Source organism: Schistocerca cancellata, chromosome 1 (assembly GCF_023864275.1).
Source record: "Schistocerca cancellata isolate TAMUIC-IGC-003103 chromosome 1, iqSchCanc2.1, whole genome shotgun sequence".
NCBI lineage: Eukaryota > Metazoa > Arthropoda > Insecta > Orthoptera > Acrididae > Schistocerca > Schistocerca cancellata.
Window position 1 is genome coordinate 1,096,645,596 of NC_064626.1, and position 23,910 is coordinate 1,096,669,505.

General features: G+C 38.7%; 1 protein-coding gene across 1 annotated transcript in view; it reads left to right on the forward strand.

The window, feature by feature from the left end:
• The first annotated feature begins 3,678 nt into the window (after nt 1-3,678).
• The window catches only part of LOC126091801 (NEDD8 ultimate buster 1-like), a 108,923-nt gene continuing 88,691 nt past the window's right edge, over nt 3,679-23,910 (forward strand). The window contains exons 1-3 of the mRNA XM_049907094.1: nt 3,679-3,879; nt 8,384-8,634; nt 21,451-21,571. Of these exons, the coding sequence (XP_049763051.1) occupies nt 3,724-3,879; nt 8,384-8,634; nt 21,451-21,571 (528 nt within the window). The 5' untranslated portion in view covers nt 3,679-3,723. The remainder of the gene's footprint in view (nt 3,880-8,383; nt 8,635-21,450; nt 21,572-23,910) is intronic.

Sequence of the window (23,910 nt, forward strand, 5' to 3'; positions counted from 1 at the left end):
GGGGAAACTCAGAGTTCATGCTGATGAGACACACAGGAGACAGTCATCAGCACACAGAACATCAAAATATAAGAAGAACAAGGCCCTTACTAGAATATGGAAATAGGGAACGACAGGCTATGCGGGGTAGCCATGCAGTCTGAGGCGCCTCACAGCTCCCCCCCCCTCGGAGGTTCGAGTCCTTCCTTGGGCTTGGGTGAGTGTGTTGTCCTTCGCATAAGTTATTTTAAGTTAGATTAAGTAGTGTAAGCCTAGGGACCGATGTTCTCAGAAGTTTGGTCCTATAGGACCTTACCACGAATTTCCGAATGGGGAACAACAGCAGTGCTCATAGTGGCCTGGCAATGAACTTTGAATATGAGGAAATGTGGCGCAAAAATCCGAGTTTTTAATTCGAAATACACTATTTAGATGGCCCTATTTTTCATTTGCATGAAGTGGGTGGGCACTGTAGCCCAGCAGTTAAGTGCATTTCTGGAAACTGAAAGGTTTTTGTGACCTTTCAAAGTAATATGTTCGAGAAATCTCAATCAAAAATAAGGACTAATTTTCTTAGCTGGAGTTCACAGCCAAAATTTTGTAAATGACATAGTGATCGTCTTTTGATTGTAAAAATATTTATTTGTAAAACCCAATATCGCAGTTTCAACCATGAGGCTTCTATCAAGTGGAAATAATTGTGTCTTATCACAAGTCAAAACTTAAAATCATTTGACATGAAATGTCACAAAAGCTGGTTACATCATATTGTGTGCCTGATTACGACTCTTTGTGTGTACTGCACTCACTGAGTTGTATTGTCAGTGTGATCCATTATTTTTCCATTTGTCTTTAATACTATGTGAGTAAATGATTATACATTTGTATTTGTTTCATATAAAACAGGAGGTGGCTTCGTCGTAAAGTGGTCTGTGGACGTTGTCTTTTTTTTTTCTACCTACGAATCCTTGTGTGAATCGCTTTATTTAAGGATGAAAACAGGTAAACCAGGAACAAACAGAATATACACTCCTGGAAATTGAAATAAGAACACCGTGAATTCATTGTCCCAGGAAGGGGAAACTTTATTGACACATTCCTGGGGTCAGATACATCACATGATCACACTGACAGAACCACAGGCACATAGACACAGGCAACAGAGCATGCACAATGTCGGCACTAGTACAGTGTATATCCACCTTTCGCAGCAATGCAGGCTGCTATTCTCCCAGGGAGACGATCGTAGAGATGCTGGATGTAGTCCTGTGGAACGGCTTGCTATGCCATTTCCACCTGGCGCCTCAGTTGGACCAGCGTTCGTGCTGGACGTGCAGACCGCGTGAGACGACGCTTCATCCAGTCCCAAACATGCTCAATGGGGGACAGATCCGGAGATCTTGCTGGCCAGGGTAGTTGACTTACACCTTCTAGAGCACGTTGGGTGGCACGGGATACATGCGGACGTGCATTGTCCTGTTCGAACAGCAAGTTCCCTTGCCGGTCTAGGAATGGTAGAACGATGGGTTTGATGACGGTTTGGATGTACCGTGCACTATTCAGTGTCCCCTCGACGATCACCAGTGGTGTACGGCCAGTGTAGGAGATCGCTCCCCACACCATGATGCCGGGTGTTGGCCCTGTGTGCCTCGGTCATATGCAGTCCTGATTGTGGCGCTCACCTGCACGGCGCCAAACACGCATACGACCATCATTGGCACCAAGGCAGAAGCGACTCTCATCGCTGAAGACGACACGTCTCCATTCGTCCCTCCATTCACGCCTGTCGCGACACCACTGGAGGCGGGCTGCACGATGTTGGGGCGTGAGCGGAAGACGGCCTAACGGTGTGTGGGACCGTAGCCCAGCTTCATGGAGACGGTTGCGAATGGTCCTCGCCGATACCCCAGGAGCAACAGTGTCCCTAATTTGCTGGGAAGTGGCGGTGCGGTCCCCTACGGCACTGCGTAGGATCCTATGGTCTTGGCGTGCATCCGTGCGTCGCTGCGGTCCGGTCCCAGGTCGACGGGCACGTGCACCTTCCGCCGACCACTGGCGACAACATCGATGTACTGTGGAGACCTCACGCCCCACGTGTTGAGCAATTCGGCGGTACGTCCACCCGGCCTCCCGCATGCCCACTATACGCCCTCGCTCAAAGTCCGTCAACTGCACATACGGTTCACGTCCACGCTGTCGCGGCATGCTACCAGTGTTAAAGACTGCGATGGAGCTCCGTATGCCACGGCAAACTGGCTGACACTGACGGCGGCGGTGCACAAATGCTGCGCAGCTAGCGCCATTCGACGGCCAACACCGCGGTTCCTGGTGTGTCCGCTGTGCCGTGCGTGTGATCATTGCTTGTACAGCCCTCTCGCAGTGTCCGGAGCAAGTATGGTGGGTCTGACACACCAGTGTCAATGTGTTCTTTTTTCCATTATCAGGAGTGTAGTTAACAACGAATCATAAGTGCAAACATAAGCACTAAACAGTTACACACCATATAACAACAGGTGAAATTATCTCGTACTGTCATATAGCAAACAATATTGTTTGATGTAGAACATTTAGGATTCTAACATGAACGGAAGCCAATGGTTACATGGTTCAGCAGGAAGAAAATGTGACGTCAGAGATGTGTGATGCCCTCTATTGAGGCACCAACGAATAATTGTCTACTTGTTGTCTCCAATGGAGCTGTAATTCACAAAAATTGTATAGAGGTAACTTCTTCGACTCTAGTTTCATCTATGAATATATCTATGTTATCTTCCACTTTTGTAATTGTGAACATCATGAATGGCGTCTTTTCTAGATTTATAATTGAGTCGTGCTTGGGTAGCTCAGTTGGTAGAGCACTTGCCCGCGAAAGGCAAAGGTCCCGAGTTCGAGTCTCGGTTCGGCACACACTTTTAATCTGTCAGGAAGTTTCAAGTTATTCTGTATGAGCCACCGTATATGAGATTCACTCAAGAGGGCCCATATTATGTTCTGTAGAGGGGGAGGGGGGGGCAAGACCTGGGTGTATGGAGCATTTTCAGTAAGTTAGAAGATGAATGGCGACTTTGAGTACCCAAAAAAAATTTCCAGTTCCAACCCTGTTATAACGCTGCATAATGCAGACTTTTAAATAATTTTCTTGAGAGAAAAACTCCTGATTACACTGCAAGAAGTCGGCTTGCCGAAATACTGTATCGCTCCTTTTGAACTACGCCATCCAGCTGAATACCTGATTCAGAAGCTTTGCTTTGACGTGCAACGAAACGTCAAATCTGGAAGTCCGCGTGTCCCTTTGACAGTCGTGCAATGTATGTTATCATATTGACGACTCTAACAAGCCAGCTTATGGCCTTGTAGCTTTTTTAGAGAAGGCCATGGTTTGAGTTTCCGCTGTGTGATTCCATATTTGAAAAGAGAATGAAAATAGACTCTATGAACACTTTTTACTGTTCGGTTTTCTTTGCATCAAGAATTCTATGTACAGAATAGAAGACAGATTTTTTAAACAAATTTTTCATTCCTATATTCTGTGTGCTTATCTTATTTCAAACTGGCTTGCGCTCTGATTCGTTTCCTGACGGAGCTCGGAAGCCAAACAATTTGCTATATAAATATTTTTAAACCATTCTAATTTCGTACCATTTTAATTTAATATGTTGATGTGCGTACCTGACGCGTCGGTATTATTGGGAGAAACTTTGTGTGTGGTGACATGCATCTTTGCTCCGCGTGTTGTTTGGTTCGATGACGGAGTTTGACAGTAAATTGACAATGGATTCTGAATTGCGGAAAGAAGGCATTATGTTACAAATTAGAGAAAAACTGAATGAGGACAAGATAAAATTATGGTTAACTCCATTTTATAGGGAAGACCAGGGATGTGTTGAAGCTGAAGTGCAGGTAAAGCTTTGTTATTGTATACTATTTCTTATCCTTGTAGTTTTGCGCTGTTTTCAGCTGTTGTCCAGGATAAAGAAGAAAAAGGGCGAAGAGGGGAAGACATCCTTAATTACTAATGTTAAGTCTATATAACTATATCGTAACGTCCAAATGCTAGTAATATTTGGCTGCGTCATTGATACTTTGAGAAGATACTGTTTAAAGCCTCTGTACGTGCTTTACGTAGAATTTTGGTGTCTTATTGAAGTTAGTATTAATTTAGTACTGTTAGAGATGTTAAATTAACTACCGACATAAGTTTTAATTTTGGATATGAATTTCATTCCATAAATCTCTAAAACGCAATGAGTTTAGTCAGTTTCCCAGGATTCTTCTGTGTTTCGGTTCTGTATTGCATATTTAAGTTAAATGTGAATGAAATTGGCATTAAGTTGTATTTTTCTAAACAATGTGGATATGATATGACTTTTTCAAACAAAATGTTTTGAGATTGAAAGAAATTTATGAAAAAATTTCCACTGTAATTCGGATAACTTTTGTCCACATTGTGAGTGCTGTGTTAATACATAACTTTTCTGTTCTCGTATAATGTTACTGAGGCTCCATATGTGGCTGAATGTATACTGAAAGGAGAGATTATGTGCCAGTCTCCCAAAAGTTAGCTTTATTGGATAAAGTACAGAAATTTATAGCAAATAACTGCTAAGTGTTAGCTTAGAGAGAAAAGTTAGCATTTACGAAAATTAAGTATAATAATAAACAAATCTCATAGCAGAAAAAGCAGTTGTTAAAAAACTAATTAATCCTTTTTACTCAGCCCACCATTAATATCCAACTAAGATGAATTTGATTCTGATATGCTGTCATTCAACTACAGAGGTGTAACTTTCTGGTTATTTGCTACCATTCACGTACTAAAGAATTTTTCTTTAGTGTGCAATTTCCTGCTTCTTCCAAACTTTCCCACACAGCTTATATCAAGTCCTTTCTTGTCTGAACAATCCCTGCGTTATTTTCTTCGTTATGACAGTGTCACCCGTTTTAACTCTTTCTTCTGTTCTAATGTCAAATACAATTAGAGCCTTTGGCCTAAAGCACAGTGTGTAACATTTTTTTTTTTTGTTGTGCCTGGAAGCAACTCAACATGTTATCTTTCTAGTGAGTAGTAATCTGACCTTATCTAATATTGTTTATATTCCAACCTGGACTTTCTGTTGTCTGATTTAATCTTATAGGTGTTCTAGAAATGCATGCCCTGTGGCATGCATGTAACCTCTTCATACCTCTGAAATTTATCCAGAAGTTCTTATTTATTCAATGAATATGTAGGTTTCATGTAACCTGAAGTAGTTCTGCTCCATATCTGTGAATACATTTTGCCTCCTAAAAGATTTTTTTTCTTTTGTAGTGGGGCTCTACTACACTTGTCCCAGAATTGAGTAGTGGAGAGATTTCTCTTATCAGATGTAGTCTCTATACAGAGAAAGCAGCACATTTCAGCATTGCAAGTGAATCGTCCACAGCCATTGACTTCACACTGCTAATGGATGCTGTCTTCTGGCAAGTGGTGGATTACTTGCACTCTAGTGACTTATTCCCCACATGGATCTACCTGACAGTTACATCAATACATGTCACCAAACCACCAAAACTGATGTTAAAAAAAAGTAGCTGACATTTTACAGCAACTTATATATATTTAAGCATCAGTTCAGCATTCAGGATGTGACAGAATATGTCACTACCAGGGCTGCTGAAATCTCTATCTTAAATCATCTGTTAATCCTGTTGCCAGATAGCCCAGCCCATGGTAGAGCAAAGAGTGCCATTTAGCCATTTTGGAGGGGGGACAGCTCTGTGACAGTTCCATCATACTGATAATTCATTTGCTAACTATCTTGCAGCATTTCACATTGCTTGCGTAAATGTTGATGCATTAGCCCTGTGCCATGCACTTCAGTGGTTTGCAGAGTTTCTATGTCAATAGCAAAAAATAGTTCAGAGGGAATTTTTACAATCTGTTCACACCATCAACTAAGGTATGTAGGTGAATAAAGATCTCTGGGATAGGCAATTCATGCGACACAATACCACACTAGACAGTGCTATTTTAATAACTGCACCAAAAGCTATAGGTCAGATAATGGCGAAGTACTTCAAGCAAATTGTGTCGTGCCATTTGAGAACCTACATTCCAATGCAGATGGAAATGAGCTAAGAGGACATGGCTAGATTTCTTAGAACAAAGCAATCCTGATGCTCTTCTTCAAGCCCAGGAAGGTTCAACCAGCCCAAGTAGTTATCACATTGTAGCACTTAGCATTTCTATGAGGATGAGGACATTGGAACCACAGTGGACAGTGTATTACTTCTGGAAGCAGTGGTGCAAGAGGTATGTCATTATATGACTACTGTGTATGAATCGGGCTTCTGGGGTTGTCTTTCCATCATAGTGCAGTATTTTAGCTTCAAAAGTTGGCAGAGCACTGTCAGACTGACATACCCAAGAGAATTGTTTATTCAGGAGAGTTTGGTGAATGTTGCTCCTTTTGCAGTAGTTATTAACAGTACAGGGTCCACAGTCAGAAGCCCTCCACGATGCTCTCCTTTAGTGAAAGCTGTCTTTTTTTTGCCTTCTACTCTTGGGCCCTATGCTTGACAACTGCAACAAACAAAAAAAGGCTAGAATTATAGTCTAAAATCACAAGCCTCAATTTTTTCCCAGGTGAATGCATGTGCATAAATTTCAATTGTCTGTCATGTGTAACCTACCCAAACTGTAACTGGAGGACACCATTCTTAATTTCAAGGGATCATAAAAGTTCCTGGGCCTCATCTTTGTTGAGGTGCTCCCTTGGTTGCCACATCTTGATGCAGGATCTCTAAAGGCTCTAAACACCTTGAAGTGCCTTAGCGGCAGATACTGGGGGAGGGGGAGGAGAGATAACTTACATGTTGTTATTTTAGAAGGCCTTTGTTCAATCATAGCTGGATTAGGGCTGTGTTGTCTGTGTTTCTGCCCAAACACCCTATTTAAAGACCATGGTCTCTATTCACTGTTAGGACATTAGACTGGTGATGGGAGCCTTCAAGATGAGCCTTACACCCAACTTATATGCTGAGGCTGGGGACCACATCTAACCATCTGAAGACAGTTCCTCATAGTGTGATATGCACATAAGTTCTGGTCAATCCCACAGTCTTGGAACTTTAATCTTCTTGTCCGACAATCAACAGAATATGTATGCAAGCTGTAGAACAACACCAGTGTAGTTTGGGATTAGAGTAAAGGAGCAACTTGCAGTGTAGTGGATCTGAATGTCTTAACACAGGACTGGAGTTAATATTGTCCCTGGCTAGTAGTGAGGCAAAGGTTGTGATTCCCTAAATGCTTTACACAATTGTTTCTGCATCATCGTTTTAAAATTTTGACTATGTTGTCCATTTCTATTCTAAAATCAGGTGTGGCAATTGTCACACCATACAATGGTTACAGAATATGAGTCATGTGGCAAGAATATATTACTGTCACAAGTAAATGTGACGAATAGTGAGAAAATCACAAGGAAGATTCGAACATGAATCTCCCCCGTCACAGTTCTTCAACACCAGCTGTCCAATCACGCTCAATGTAAAGCATTTTGAACTTAGATCATTCACTGTTTCTATTTTTCTTCTTTTTTCACAGTTCAGCACAACCTTTTCCTGTTTTCTTGCTTGATCTGTGTTCAATTTTTGACAGGCTAACCACTGGACCATCTTATCGCTACATTTGGAGGGGGGGGGGGGGAGTGCAATGGGGAGGTTCCCTTGTTAGTATTTTATTTTTATGACTAAATTATTAAAGTGTGAGGAAAGGGTGAGAATGTGCACGTAGGCATGCACACTGTAATATGCGAGTTTTATTAACCTTTTGAATATATTGATAAGTAGTCACTGTCTGTGTTGTCATAGCCAGACAGTCTTTAAAGTCTTTGTGTGCCTTTAGAAAATGGTGTAAGAGGAAAGACATCGTTCATCTCAGTTTTTTAGCTAGTATTCTGCAAGGCCACTGATAACTATGGCATTGAGTGGCGTGAAACATGCGTCATCATCATAATGAAGGGCATTAAGCCCTACACCAAACCTTTTTGATTAGGCTGGCTAACCATCCAACATAAGTTTCTCATGGTGTGACTTGCATATAAGGCCTGGTCAGTCCCCTAATCTTAACTTTATTGTTAATACATAATACAGAAGAAATTTCTATAGTTTGTTTGTCTTTTGGAAATGTCGACCCCGACATATTTCACATCCCTAAAGGCTCATCCTCATAACATGTGATTTACATAGCATGATGTGTAAAGGAATACCCACATGTTTCTTGGTGTTAGTTAAACTGATTTAATATCTTTATGGACATACCTGGTTGATGTTTCACATTATAAAAAAAGAAGAGATAATAAAAAATAAAGGTACATAGTCTGTAGATGTTTTTTGTATTTAGATTTTTGTTTTGTTGCAGAGACTGGCTGAGAAGTACAGCAAATCCACGGGTTTGGATCAAAATACTTGCTTAAGTGTGATAAAAGAACTACAATCCCATGCTTTGCAGAAATTACAAGAGAGAACTCAATTTCAAGAAAGTGGTATAGCCACATTGAAAGTACGTGTTTCAAAAAATAGAAAAATCCATTCTGTTAAAATCCGATTGACAGACACTGGGCACCAGCTTTTGGAAGCTGTTGCAAGTGAACTACAGCAGCCATTGGAAAGGTATTCTGTGATACTGCTGTACTTTATCCTTATTGGTTGACTGACAAGATGTCAGCTTTGACCTATGACATAATGATTTTGTAGCTTGTCATGCCATTTGTGTGCATAGAGAAAAACATAATACTGGTAATATTTATTTTCCTTCAAACAATGGAAAAACTTCACTTTGAAATATAAATAATATAAGGTAAAGAATAGATAGCTACTCACCATAAAGATGACACATTGAGTTGTAGACAGGCACAATGAAAACACTGTTACACATTTAGCTTTTGGGCAAAACCGTCTGCCGGCACACAGCGAGCATGAAGGGATGAGAATAGGGTAGTGGTGATACGACAGAGGGGGGCAGAAACTGTTGCATGGAGGATGTGGGGACAGTGGGTTACTGTATGTTTAGTCTGGTATAATTTCAGGAGTGGAGTATACAGTATGTTGTAAGGATAACTCGCATCTGCACAGTTAAGAAAAGCTGGTGGTGGAGGGGAGGATCCTGGTGGCCCGGGTTGTGAAGCAACCATTTAATGTTCTGTTCAGCTGCGTGTTGTGCCACAGGGAGATCTACTTTGCTCTTGGCCACAGTTTGGTGGTGGGTGTTTATCCTGGTGTACTGTTGGTTGCTAGTCATACCGGTATAAAAAAACTGCAATTATTGTAGCAGAGCTGGTAGATGACACGACCCCTTTTACTGATGACCTGTTTTTGATGAGTTAGGATGAGCCTGGGACAGGACTGGAATAGGAAGTAGAATGAGATTTCCACTCTGCAGCGGAGTGTGCCCTGATATGAAACTTCCTGGCAGATTAAAACTGTGTGCTGGACCGAGACTTGAACTTGGGACCTTTGCCTTTCACGGGCAAGTGCTCTACCAAGACTTGCCCATGAAAGGTCTGTCACACAGTTTTAATCTGCCAGGAAGTTTGGAATAGGAAGTGCTGAGTGGGTGGATTGAGCAGGTCTTGCACATGGGACTTCCACAGAGATATGATCACAACATGCTTGGCGAGGTTCTGGGTCTCTCTTCAAACCAGGCAACACAGGGAGCACATGGTGCTTGAGGAATAACTGCTGTTCAAAGTAGATTATTGTTTGGAATGTTGGTTGTGGTGACAGTTCGATCTGTACTGTTGACCAAGGTCTAGACAAGGTTGATTGTGACAGTTAAGAGTTGGAAAAGTCAACAAATGTGATACTATGACAATTACTAGAACTCCCGTTGTGGAATATATTTAATGCACATTGAATTTCAAAGAGTAGTTTATGTCTACATGGATGGATGTTATTGGTGGATTCAGTATTTCCCTCTATTCTTCTGCTGAACGTCACTTTCTTAATCTATGTAATTGTCAATACTTGTGCAGAATTGACAGCAGTGGTGGGGGGCATGGCATGTGAGAAGTGTCATTGTCCTATTGTAATTTTTCTAATTTAAGAAGGCAGATTCTTTTCTGAGACATTACTATTGTGGTGTCTAGTAGCATTGCCTGTAAAGTATTGAGGTCTTAAATTTGAATGTAATTTAAAGTATTTCTTGCAACAATCTAAAACTATCTTCATCTGCATACAGAATAACATTTTGATAATAGTCCATAAAGAAATAGCAATACTTGCTTGTGTATGACAACATTTATACCAAAATAATCCTCAGCATGGCAGATCATCCAAGAATAATTTAAATTACAAATTTGCTAGAAAAATAACCAGTTACTTAGCACTGTTACTATTTAACTCAAATAAAAACTTGTATTGTGGAAAGCTAAGTTGCACTAAGCCAAAATTGAAGATAAATTGTGGGGAATAGGAATTATTGTGGGGAATAGGAATATCATTTCCTTTTTTTATTTGTACACATTTCAGTCTATCATTGTGGCATGAGTGCTGTAGTTTCTTTGAATGTTGGGACAAAATTGCTGTTGAGTAAAAGATCTTGATTTGATGACATGGATTATTGAATAATTTTAAATGCCATAGATGTTGCTGCTGATGGGGATTCAATGTATAGCAATCATTCCCCTGTTCAAGTACAGCAATGGAAAATCCTGCATTTACTTTATCTGTCTGTCTGTCTATGTAACAATGGAAACTACAGGTAGGAATATAGGAAAAAGACAGATTGCTGCTTACAGTAATGAAGACACGTCAAGTGACAGACAGGCACAATTAAGGTACTCACTTGCAGCTATTAGCCACAGCCAAAGTAAAGCAAACACACACACACACACACACACACACACACACACACACACACACAGCAAGCAAGCACACATCATGCGCACATGGATGCCAACTTCAGCATATTGAGCCACGATGCTGGAGTTGATGGGCGGGCGCACGCACCTCTGTCTCTGTGTGTGTGGTTTTTTTTTTTTTGCCCCCTGATGAAGGCTGTGGCCAAAAGGTATATGTGAGTGTCTTTTAATTGCACCTGTCTGCAACTTGACGTGTCTTCTTTATGGTAAGTAACAATCTGTCTTTTTCCATATTGTTGGTATCTGTCTGTCTATCTTTATTCATCTGCTGATTATTGCACAATGATATGGGATTTGTCAAGGTAACACAGTCCAAATCATTAGGGAAAAATATTCAACACCCAACATACATAACTTCCTTTGAGGATAGGATAAGTGGTTTCCATGGCATTGGCTAAGGACTTGTCCCGGCATTTGTCTTAGTGTTATATACAAAAACCTTAGATAAACCAAATCAGGGTGGTCAGACAGAGTAACGCCATCCTCCCAAGTATGAAGACAGTGTAATACATAAGTATGAGGAAAAGCAGAAACACATGAATAATAGTGTTCTAGGCTATTTGGTAGACAGCTGTGTGTAGAGAGAGAAAGCAAGAGTGTTACTTCTTCATAAATATGCATAACGCTTTTGTTTTTAGGGAATAAACTCCATATTCTGTTAATAGCAATTTTAAGAGAAAATGGTGGCTAACTGAAACTGGGCAGTTTTCGTGAGCAAATTCCACATTAACATGTAACAGTTCAGGCTGTGGATGTGTACACAAAAGCTGTGCTGTGCTGTGCTGTGCTCTCATCCTTGTAAATAATGCATCTGCTGTCAAAGGGAAAATGAAATATTGAATAAATGTATTACCCTAAAAGTTACTGGATTGTATGTCTTAACTACTAACTGGGTAAGAAAAATATTTAGTTTCTGAATATAAAATAAAGATCATATTTGAAATATTATGAGGGAGAATCAAAGGAAAACTTTAAAAATGTAATTAAAAATCGACATTTCGCTTCATTGATCTGTTAATTGGCAGCACTATTACCACTGATGTAAGGTATGCCTTACAGGAGGCAACAGCTAATTCAGCTGTGTGTTAGATTCTAGCTGACATCCATCAAGTCAGCTCAGCACTTGCATGCCCAGGAAATGATGTCACTAACTCCGGCAGCACGGCGACTGCCTAGCTCTAAGCAGTTCTTGCACCGGCTGCAGAATGTTCTCTGCCTCACTCCATATTTTACTATGACCCTTAATGACCCATCTGTGATTTGCATGGTGTTGGTTGTCCTGTGGTTGGTTGATCTCCTCCCTACACCCCCTTGGTAGGTTTCAGCACTCCAGGGCGCGTGCGTGTTGAACAGAAATGTGGACGACAAGAGGCCCTGTTGCTGACTTGCTGTTGGCAACACTCTGCAATATGGTGTTGTTGGAAGACAGTTAGTTTCTATATCGGTAGATGGTAGGTTGGGAGCAGCATGAAGTTCATCCAGTGAAGGCCGTCATCTTGAGTACATTTTCGGCTAGTTCATAGGCTGTGCTGGAGCATGTAGGACATAGACTCATTACAGTTTTGTAATCATGGATTAAAGTGCTATTAGTGTGAATATCATCAATCCCAATGATCAATACAGGACAAGTGCAGGAGTGTTTAAAGGGAGCTAGCACGAGGCTGTGATGCAAAGCTCAATATTTAATGACCAAATGTGTCCTCTTTATTCTGCCACATTCACTTACAGGCTGGTAGCTGCTGTCTGTCTCCCCCTATATGCTCTTATGAAATAGATACAGTTTCTTGCAACATGCCTTACGAGCTGATGAACATGCTTGTCACTTCCTTTGATTTTCCATCCTCTTTTCTGCTGAATTCTTATTCCTTACTTGGCAGACAGTGTCATCAACCTGATCATTTTGTGACATAATGGCTCACTTCCTGCTTGTGCCTCTGTCATGATTTTAATTTGCCTGATGCAATGTGAGAGAGTTTTAATAACCTTTTTTTTCTAATTTCTACCCTTTACTATTCTGTGCTGTAGCATATATTACATTGCCAAGAGCACTGGCAATGTGAACATCACTAATACCATATAATCTCTATTGGAGCTAATACTAATGTCCATTAACAAAGACCAGAGCCCTCCATTAAATCGATCTGTACAGTCAGATATAAAATTTAAAGTATACTTTCACTCCACAAAAATAATACATAGTATATGAATGGGAAGTACTTCGGATGCAAAGTGATATCAAATCATTCTTAGAAGAACATAATAGAGATAGTTCACCGTTCCCCGATTTGTCAGTGGTTTGCTAAGCAGTAGGAGGAACATGTCAGTGACTAATGAGTGTACCTATTAATCTGTGAAATATATCTCTCATGATGGAATCTGCTGAACACATTGTGTGAATGAATTAATGACACCCATGCTGTGTATATTCTTTTTCATTTTACGGAATGACTACTGAATTTGAGAAAGAGAGACTGTCAAATTCAGTGCTGATGCACAAAACATTGCTATAAAAATGTGTCGTAGGGTCTCTTGAATATGTTACCCTCATATGAGCCTTGTTTTACAACCAAAAATGCCACATGTTCTCATTTCATAAAATAATGCAGAATTAGAGTGAAAGTTACGTTGATTCACAGTCTGTGAAGAGAAATGGTACACCACAATTTCTGCTACATGTGTTGGTCAGGTTGCTACGGTGAACATTTCTTCTTTTACTTGAATCTGAAACTTCTATACTTGTCATCACAGTGCCATCAATTAATGACTAAATGAAATGGCACAGTAGGATAATGTGTGTGAATATGTGACCAAGCACAGTGGTGCATTAGTAAAAAACTATACTTGAGTTTAGAAGGCTGACAGATCCCAGTCCTGTTCAGCCATCCAGATTTAGATTTTCTGTGTCTTCTCTTAATCATTTAAGACTAATATCAGAGTGGTTCCTAAGAAAAGGACATAGCCTCTTTCCTTACATATCCTTCCTAATCTGAGCGTGTGCTCAATTTCTAATGAACTCATTGTGTATGGAATATTAAGCCTTAATGTTCTTTCTTACTTCCCTAGGTGTGCAGTTAAGATTCCCTCTTAGAATGTAAAACTGAGGTTTGCCATGGCTTCACTAGATAACTTCAGGGTTAAGCAAGGTTCAGTCTTTACTGTGAAGTATCTGTATATAAGAATCAGTCTGTACCTACCTTCTTATTACATTGAATCAGATGCAGCTCTTAACTCTATAGAGTGGGAATACTTTGTGCACATGTAAATAATAGCTGTCTTTTTTACCAAGGTGAACATATATGATTGCAAAATCACAGAATGTTCAATCTTAGTTTAACTTACATTACATGAGCCAAATCACTGTCTAATTAGCCAGTAATAAAATAAACTTTTCATTATCAGTCTGTTGTTGTATACAAGTGTTACCCCACGATAATGACCCACTCAAAGCATTAGACAACACAGCTGTATCAGATCCCTGCTAACCGTTTGTTTGATTACTAATTATCCCATAGATAACTGCCTCATTGTGAGTGTATGCTGCTAGCTTTGAATCTGGATCATTTTCTTGTATGGATCATAAATTTTCTTCAGTTAGTGTGCTGTCTGTTTTGTATTACTGCTGCTCACTTGGACATATGACGACACAACTAATTACTGTGTTAGTGAAGGAATACATACGGATTCAGAATTGTTAAACATCAATGGAACAGTAAAAGATGGTATTATTTATGATTGCCACATATTGTATATAAAAGTGTCCGCTTGAGCATTAAATATCTTTTCACTTATTTGCAAATTGATTCTCTGTTAACCACTTACAATTACACATGAAACAAATTAATTGTTCCATTTTCCCCATTGTAATTGTTCTGCAAATCAAGAAAGCTTTTTACAACTTGCATTTCACATTATTGATAAGGTTTCCTCGGTGTTGATTACTATGGAGTGAAAAACATGTTTTGCTTCTGACTTGATGTATCTATTAGTTACATAAAGTGTTACTTATGACCATCCAGACATGGCCAACAGCACAAGATCGAGGATATAAAGTCAATACATAGTAAATGTCAAATGTATGTAGGCTACAATATTTGACAATCACTTTCTGATTATAGCAGATGAATTAAATAAAAATGTAGTTTCTACAGGGGATCAGATAACACTCTTAGGAAGTGGATTTTCAAGGTTTCCATCTGAAACTCACCTCTATGATACTGACAAGGGGACAGATTGACTCAATAATTAAACACCTGAAGACTTAAGAACTCTCACAGACTGGATAATGTGTCTAGTAGGAGACTAAAGAACTGTGCTGTAAATGTTAGCCCACTACTTAGCTACATTTATAGTTTTTTCTTTAGGAATGGTCAGATTTCAAATGATGAAAATACTCAGTAGTAAAACTTCATTATAAAAAAGGAGAAAGGGACAATGTAGACAATTTTTAGACCTATTTCTTTATCATCAGTGTTTGCAAACGTTATTGAAAGGCTGTATGTATAAAGGTAATTAACGATTTCAGTTCATATAATTTGCTATTGAACATACTTTGGTTTCAGAAGAGGCTTAATAACTGGAAACACTATCAGAAGTTGGATCATTATGGTATGAGAGGAGTTGCTCACAGCTGCTTCCTCTCATACTTCAAGAACAGGCAGCCAAAGGTTATTTTCCACAGCAATAAGAATGGCATGAGGTGGCATCTGATTGGGGCATATATATGTGGTGCCTCTCCCAAGAATTGTCAGATGTATTTTCTCTGGTCTTTCATTAGATATTTGCAATTTAGTCTTTGCACCATGTAGCTGGAGTCAGCCCAAACAAATAGTGCTCATCACATCTTTCATGTAACACAGTCATTGTATAACATTGGTTTGTTTCCCATTACGAACAAAATGATTTTTAAAGTGAAATTTTACGTGCCCTTTCATTAGTCTTTTCAGAGTAGTCTAGTGCAGTGTTTGTTTTATTGATATGTATTAACAGGGCCAGTGAAACACGAAGAATAACCAGTACTCCAACAGTGACAACACAGTCCTGGTCTGTGCTCACTGATGTCGCCAAGCATGTAGTGCTGCAGAGTTGCTGCTGGATTGCTGTTTATTCTTTGTTTTACAGTCCCTGTTAATACATATCGATAAAACAAGTATTGCATTAGACTAATTGGGGACTGCTCTGTTAATTGGGTGCACAAAATTACACTTTAAAAATCATTTTGTTTGTAATGGGGAAACAAACCAATGTTTTCCAACAACACTAGGCATCTCATGAAAGACATGATGTGCACTATTTGTTTGGGCTGACTCCAACTGTACAATGCAAAGATGAAATTCCAAATATCTCCTGGAAAACCAGAGAAAACGTGCCGGACAACTCTTAGGAGACACACTGTGTGTGTGTGTGTGGGGGGGGGGGGGGGGGGGTGGATAATGATTCTAAAATATTTCTGTTTGCTGATAACACTAGGTTGGTAGTGAAGGATGTTTAGTGCGACATGAGCGTTGTATCATGCACCACAGTTAGAGACTTAAGTTCATGTTTTGTAGAAAATAAATTGATGCTACATCACAGTAAGATTCAGATTCTAACACACAGTTCAACTAAGAACGATATTTTGAGTGTATAGAAAGGGCATATGATTAGTGAGACTGAATAATTCAGATTTTTCGGTATCCAGATACATGATAAATTGTAATGGAAAGCCCATGTTCAGGATCATGTTCAAAAACTGAATGCTGCTATATTTACCATCGGAACTGTATCTGTGATAAGTGAGGGTCCAACGCAAAGTTAGTCTGCTTTGCTTATGATATATGGTATTATATGCTGGAGTCAGTCTTCCCATTCAAAAATTATATTTTTGGCTCAGAAATGGACAACTGGAGCAGTAGGTGGTATAAGTTTGCGAAACTCTTGTTAATCTTTTTGAGGAGTCTGGGAATTTTGAAATTGGCCTCTCAGTATATATTTTCTTTAGTATTATTTAACTGGATAGTTTAAAAAATCTATTCACCAAGCGGCAGCAAAACACACACATAGCCGACTGTTGTGAGCAACAAGCTTTTGGAGCCGGTGGCTCCTCCTTCAGGCAAAAGAGTTGAAGGGTGAAGAAAATGGACTGGAGAGGTCTAGGAAAAGGAGCAATTTTGGGAAAGTCACCCAGAACCGAGGGTCAGGGGAGACTTATCGTACGGGTTGAGAAGGAAAGACTTGCTTCTCATCCCATACAGTAAGTCTCCCTTTCTATTTCTGTGTTCTGCCGCCACTTGGTGAGTAGATTTTTTATCTACCTAGTTAAATAATCTTATCAGAAATTGTTTTGTTTAATATTGCTGTTTGTTAACAATGAGCTTTTTTCCAAGAATTTGCAGCTTTTACTGTGGTAATGCTATGTAGAAATCATATCTGCATGTGGATTACATCATCTAGACACTTATACAGAAAGGCATGCAGTATTCTGCTGCATACATTTTCAGTTGGCTCTACAAAAATTTAAAAAATGTAGTGGTAATCCTTACACATTCAAGTGTAAACTGAAGAATTTTCTTTTAAATCACTCCTATAGTGTCAGGGAGTTCAGAGAAAGAATTAAAGCTAATTACTGTGGTATTTTGTTGATTACGGTAATATACATTTGCAGCTTGTCATCTTCATAGGATTTGTCTGCATTTTATTTTGCCTATTTGTGTTAATTTCACGTACAGATGCGTTTCATGACCAAGTAGATTTACTCTTCAGTTTGTCCTACAGAATTAGAACTTTAAAATGAAATTTAAAAAATGTCATTAAACAAACCATCCATGTAGCTGAGATCTTTGCAAAAATTTTCTCTCTATGGTTATATAGCAGACTTCTTGCTTTGCAAGCTTTGTAATTAAAATATTCTGTATCTGCAGCGAGGCTTGCTCAATTGTCTGATATGAGTAAAGTTGAGATAGAGTAATTGAGGGCCTACGTGTGCACAGTGTCAATTTACTACATAAATGCAAAAGTGTTCAGAGCCATGGTACTTTATCATGTTTCCCTTTCCATATTGGAAAGCTGTTTTGAATTAGAGATTCAGCTGGTGGAAATGGGCAGTCTTTCGTAGAATTATCACATCACTAAGATGATTATCATTACTCATTTAAAAGTAGTGTTTTGAAGTGCAGATTTGTTTTTGAAAGTGATTGACAGCTGTCAGCCACTGTACTAATTGTAGATCCTCTACTGCTTTTCCTACATTTTACTAATCTTCTGGCATTGCTACCTACCTACAGCTATCAGTGTAGTCTGCAATCTGCCTCAGGTGGCATCCGATACTCCCGTTGTGTGGTATTTCATTATTTTCTAATTATATATAATTCATGTCGTCTTTGAACTTCACAATATTCTTTCAGCATCACTTTCATTATAAAGAACTGAAAATTCATGATTGTGCTGAATCAAGTATGCCAGCTGGCAGAAATTCGAAAAATTATAGTAGTCAGTTAAGCAGTATTGCTTCTTAGATGACAGTACAAAGCTGCCATAACTGCTTGAAGCAGGTAAATAATTGCAGTGATCGGTTTGTACATTCATTCATTCATTCATTCATTCATTCATTCATTCACACACATCATTCCATAATTTCCTTTATGAAGGAAAACCTGCAAGGACATGGAACATGTCACAGAGCATGTATTACTTTGTGAACATACAAAATTTTAAAAATATTAAGACACTAACTATAAATTATTTTTTAACTTTGTAATAGAAACTTGTAATATACCTTAACTTCATGATTATTACAGTAGCGCTTTTCCATTTAATGCTTAATAACAGTTCATTCAGGGACATACATACTTGATACTGAATGTTTTCCGTAAATATATTCTTTTGTTATGCATTCACATGTTGCGCCCTGTTAATACCATCATGAACGAGAACCTACAGGGATGGGAAACAAGTCAGGTTACACATTAGCAAGCTGAAGCAGCCATTACCAACTACTTCTATACAGCATATTAACAATAATTTAAATTAATGCTAATATACTCACACAGTTAATTACAGGAACAACTTCGGAATAACTCTTTTTTTTTATTACTACTAAGGAAAACCCACTGCTGTTTGTCTTGAGCTACTCAGCTGCTGTTTTTATTACTTCTTCATACTGAGCATTTATGTAACATCACTGATTTCAGAGAGTGCTATCAGCTGTTTGTGTGTTGGAAATGTTAAAGATCTTGAATTGAATTGAATTTTATTTGATCCTGTAAGATTACATTGTGTACAGTAAATGTATAACGAATAACAATATATACAAATTTAATGGCATAAGCATTCTGCAACACTGTAAAACTCTTTTTCAATGAGATAGTCTTTAAGTTTCTTTGGAAAGACATTGTCAAGTACACTATCATGCAGGCTTTTAGGCAAACTTCTTAGTAGTCTGATACCAGAGTACTGGCGTCCTTTTTCTAGCATTGCCAGTCGATGGGGTCTGCTCAGTACTTCATTCTTCCTTCTAGTATTGTGAGTGTGTACACTAGCATTTGTAATCCAGTCCTCACTGGACCCTTCTGCAGTGCCCCAAAAAATTAACTTGTTGAACAATGTTGAGTGAAAGAATGCAAAATAGGTCAGTATGTCAAAATAGAGAGAGAGAGAGAGAGAGAGAGAGAGAGAGAGAGAGAGAGAGAGAGAGAGAGATGGTTGCACATTATATAGATCTGCCATACAATATACCTGAGTGCAGTGAGCAAGAAGTGAGATTGGCTGCAAGATTTTAGGACCACCTTTCTTCCCATTCTCTGTGTTGCATATGATGAGATGCCATGGGTTACAGCACCTTATAGTGTGATAAGCATTTAAAATTTATGCTGTACCCGAAGTGTCTGCATTTCATATCGTATATTATTTCACTTCTCCCAGTTGGTGGGCAAAAACCCCTATTGTTACTGGCTGTTGTTATTGCTTCACACCAAGTTTGGTATAAATAACAATCTTGTCTTGTTAGGGAACTTAAAATTTTAGGCTTGATGAAATTTAGAAAATAAAGTGCCCCATTATGTTGTGTGCTGATCTTTGTTTACTAATACCAGATGTGCACCAATGTTTCAACATCATGTACTTCCACAAGTTAAAACAATGGTGTCTGATTGGGCTTTTCAGTTGTTTTCCTTGGTGTAGCCTACAGGATCCATTTACCAGGGTTATTCACTGTGTACAATTCTTAGTCATTGGCAATGTCGATAGCACTGCTTATGAAGTGGTGTAACCAAGTAAGAAATTTTGCACATTTTCTGAATCATTTTGTGAGATCCAGTGCTTCTTCAAGTGTACTCAGGCCAGAAAATGGCCTGGGATGTGGAGTACTCCATTCTGTTGTGACAAGAGAAGGGGAGAAATTATGTGACAATTTTCTGGGTACTGAGACAAATGGGTGTATGGGGAAGTAAGGAAGCTGACAAAGCAGTCAAGAAGGACTATTGAGATGACGGGAGTTTAACAGTCTGCCGTTTCCATGCAAGCTTCCATCTCATAGCTGGATCAGAAGGTCATAAAAGATTGGAAGGAAGAGTGACTGCAAGTTATGGACAGCAAGTTGAGGATAGGAAAAACAGTAATCCAGCAGGGATTCTCCTTCCAGTCAAAGTGCTTTAAAGTTGTATACCTCCATGTTGGGCATAGCCTCCATATATGTGGCTTTTTACTCGGGCAGGATGACTTGTTTGTCTGTGGTGCCTGTAGTCTGTGTATTTCAGTAAGCCAGTTGTTAGCAGACACTCTCACATTACGATGAGAGAAAACAGCATTTTTCAGTGGAACGTGCCCTCTGTTTTAACTGGCAATGAGTCTAGTATCACATGCATTTAAAATTTTGAGTGTTGACTAGGCTCGAGACTTTTAGGTTGATGATTCTAATGTGTTTTAAGGCAACTATCTCGTCTATTTTTAGCAGTCAACCAGTCATATGTATTTTCATCAGCATAGCGTAGTTCTTTTCTGTGTTGCCATTTTTCTTGTTTTATCATAGGTTCTGAGAACTGGTAGAAGTAAGTTTTCATTTGTTGCTGTTTGTTTGTTTGTTTGTTTGGTTGTGTGGGTGTGCGTGTGGGTGTGGGTGTGTGTGTGTTTCTGGAATAAGTTTAATATTTACCTTACCTAAAGTTTACCATTTTAATCACTTTTGTTTCTGTGTCTTTTATTGTAGGCAGAATGTTGGGTGTCCTAAAGTTTGTCACCATCCTGTGCTAGGTATTGATAACAAGATCATTTAATCTTTCAATATTGAACATCACTATTCGTTGTTTTGAGGTTCTTTCCTGATGAAGACAATGATATCGGATATAATTGCATTTAGATTTCTGTCATTGGAGCTCACTGTACTAGGCCCTGGTTGTTTAACTTTCCCCTACATTTGATGTTATGGCAGGTTTTTGTTAATGTTATTGTGAAACATTATAATACAGAAAAACTCTTAATATCAAAAACTTGTATTCTGTGATATTCAATTTGTCAGGCAATTGGGAGTAAATAATTATATCTATAAGAACCTGCAGAAGTTCTGCACTAACTTATCTATTTTATTAAATTTTTTTAGATTGAAGCTTATATCCAATGGTCGTATCATACAAGAAAATCGTGTACTGAGTGAACAAAGCCTTCAGAATGGATCCATGTTATTGTGCCTGCTGCTTGAACGGACTCCTGCAGAGATCAAGGTATGACAAAAGATATTTATAAATAATATTTACACTCCTGTTAGTAAAATGTGCAACATGAACTAAATATGTATTGATACGAAATTTGGAAGATGTTGAAGCAAATATTTTCTGAACAACTATGCATGCATGACTGTATGAGGAGTAGATAGCAAAACTTAGGTAGAGTTCAACAGTGTTTATTATTCTGTGGCAGCAGTAAACATAGTTGGATCTGCTAATGGCACTTAATGCTATAAAACCAAGCCACAGACCTTGAATGGTTGCGCTGTTTGAAAGTGAGTCCTTGTATTGTGAATTTGCAACCATACACGTAAAAATCTTGTGTAAATATATCTTAGTTAATTTCTTAACCAGTAGCCATACAACCCTCCTAATACCAAGTATTTTTTGTTACACTGAGTACTGCTAGGATCTCTGGTGACCCCAATACAATATGTTTTCTATTAAGCATAATTTTTAATAAGTGTTGAAAGTAATCACATTCCATTTTCCTCCTTCAAGAACTTGGTGATAGTGGCATGAATGTGAATGAAAATTGCTTTTTATAATTTATTTCAGTAAAAGTTATATACAGTTCTTATGACATTACAGATATTTGTGGTCACATTCCAAAGTGACAATCATAAGGCCTTGCATTTAAGGCAAGAAATTGCTGAGTGGCTTTTACACACATACATACACATTTTGAAGACTTACGGTGTATTTCTATCCACAGATCTTTCGCGGAATGGACACTGGCCTCCTATTTTCGTCTGTGGGGTTGATGGAAGTACTAGGGAACTACTATTGTCTAATTTTTATAAACATATGGGACATAGTGGTGATGACAACAGTAATAAAATATTATATAGAACATTCATCACACTTTTGTTCATTAATGGTTTTAAATAACAGTGTTTTTATGTGGTCAGGAGTGTTCTATTTAATATTTTATTAATGTTGTGTAATTTTCTATCAGTCAGTTGCTTTCAACATCAATGTCTACATCTGCATCTATACTCTGCAAATCACCATGATGTGCATGGCAAAGGGTACATCCCAGTGTACCAGTTATTAAATTTTCTTCGTATTCCATTCACGCATGGAGCATGGGAAGAATGGTTGTTTGAATGCCTCTGCGTGTGCTGTGATTAGAATCTTGTCCTGACAATCCCTTTGTTAGTATTACATAGGAGATTGTAATATATTCCTAGTCATTGTTTTAAGCTGGTTCTTGAAATTTTGTTAGCAGACTTTCTCAGTATAGTTTACAGCTACCTTCGAATCTGCCAGTTCAGTTTATTCAGCATCTCTATGACACACTCTCACGGAGTGACCATTTGTGCTGCCCTTCTCTGTATATGTTAAATATCCCCTGTGAGTTCTATTTGGTATAGGTCCCACACACCTGAGCAGTATTCTAGAATGAGCAAGATGAGTAATTTGTAAGTAGTCTCTTTGTAGACAGATTGCACTTTCCCAGTATTCTACCAATAAACTGAAGCCTACCACCTGTTTTACCCACGACTAAGCCTGTGTGATCATTCCATTTCACATCCCTACAAAGTCTTACACCCAGGTATCTGCACGAGTTGGCTGATTCCAACTATGACTGAGAAGTATTATAGTTTAGGGATACTATGTTTTTTCATCTGTTCTTTACTTCATTATAATCTAGATTCATCATTGGCTTGGTTTCTTCATGACCTCTCACTTCATTGAATGCGTTTGTACTGCATAGAGTTAAAACTTCACCCTCTTTTGAACAATATGAAACCATTGATGCATGCTCTTGGAAACTGAACATGAATGAATATTTGACTCGAGCTTTGGTCTCAGTGAAAACTTCTGGAGTTCTCCTTTATTTCTTCTAATTATTGCTAAAAGTTTAAGATCGATTTTCAAAAGTGCTCCTGCCAAAAGAAGGTTTGTGAAAAAATTGTCAGCTATTAAACTTTTGCAACTGTTTTCTAAGCCTTCCACCGTATCTAAAGCAACTCTCTTGCCTTGACCAACTTCATATGATTCATTTTATTGTCAACTAATGTAAAAGTGAAGATTGAAAATGTAAAATGTTGCACTATCACATACAGTGATAACTTCAGTCCTGGTTTTGAAGGAATATATTACTGAAATGGGCATCTACCACCAAATGTCATAAGTTGTTTATCAATTGTTACATTGCTGTAAAGAACATAAGCATCTGGAATGTCATTACCCACATTTCAGATATTTATTTGATGGGAGCCAGCTTGTTAGAAGCATGGTTGTGACATCTTGCATCCATGTTGTCAAATCACATACATCTTGAAATTTAGGTAAAAATATTTTCAGCCATTTCTTCACTGAAAATGGAT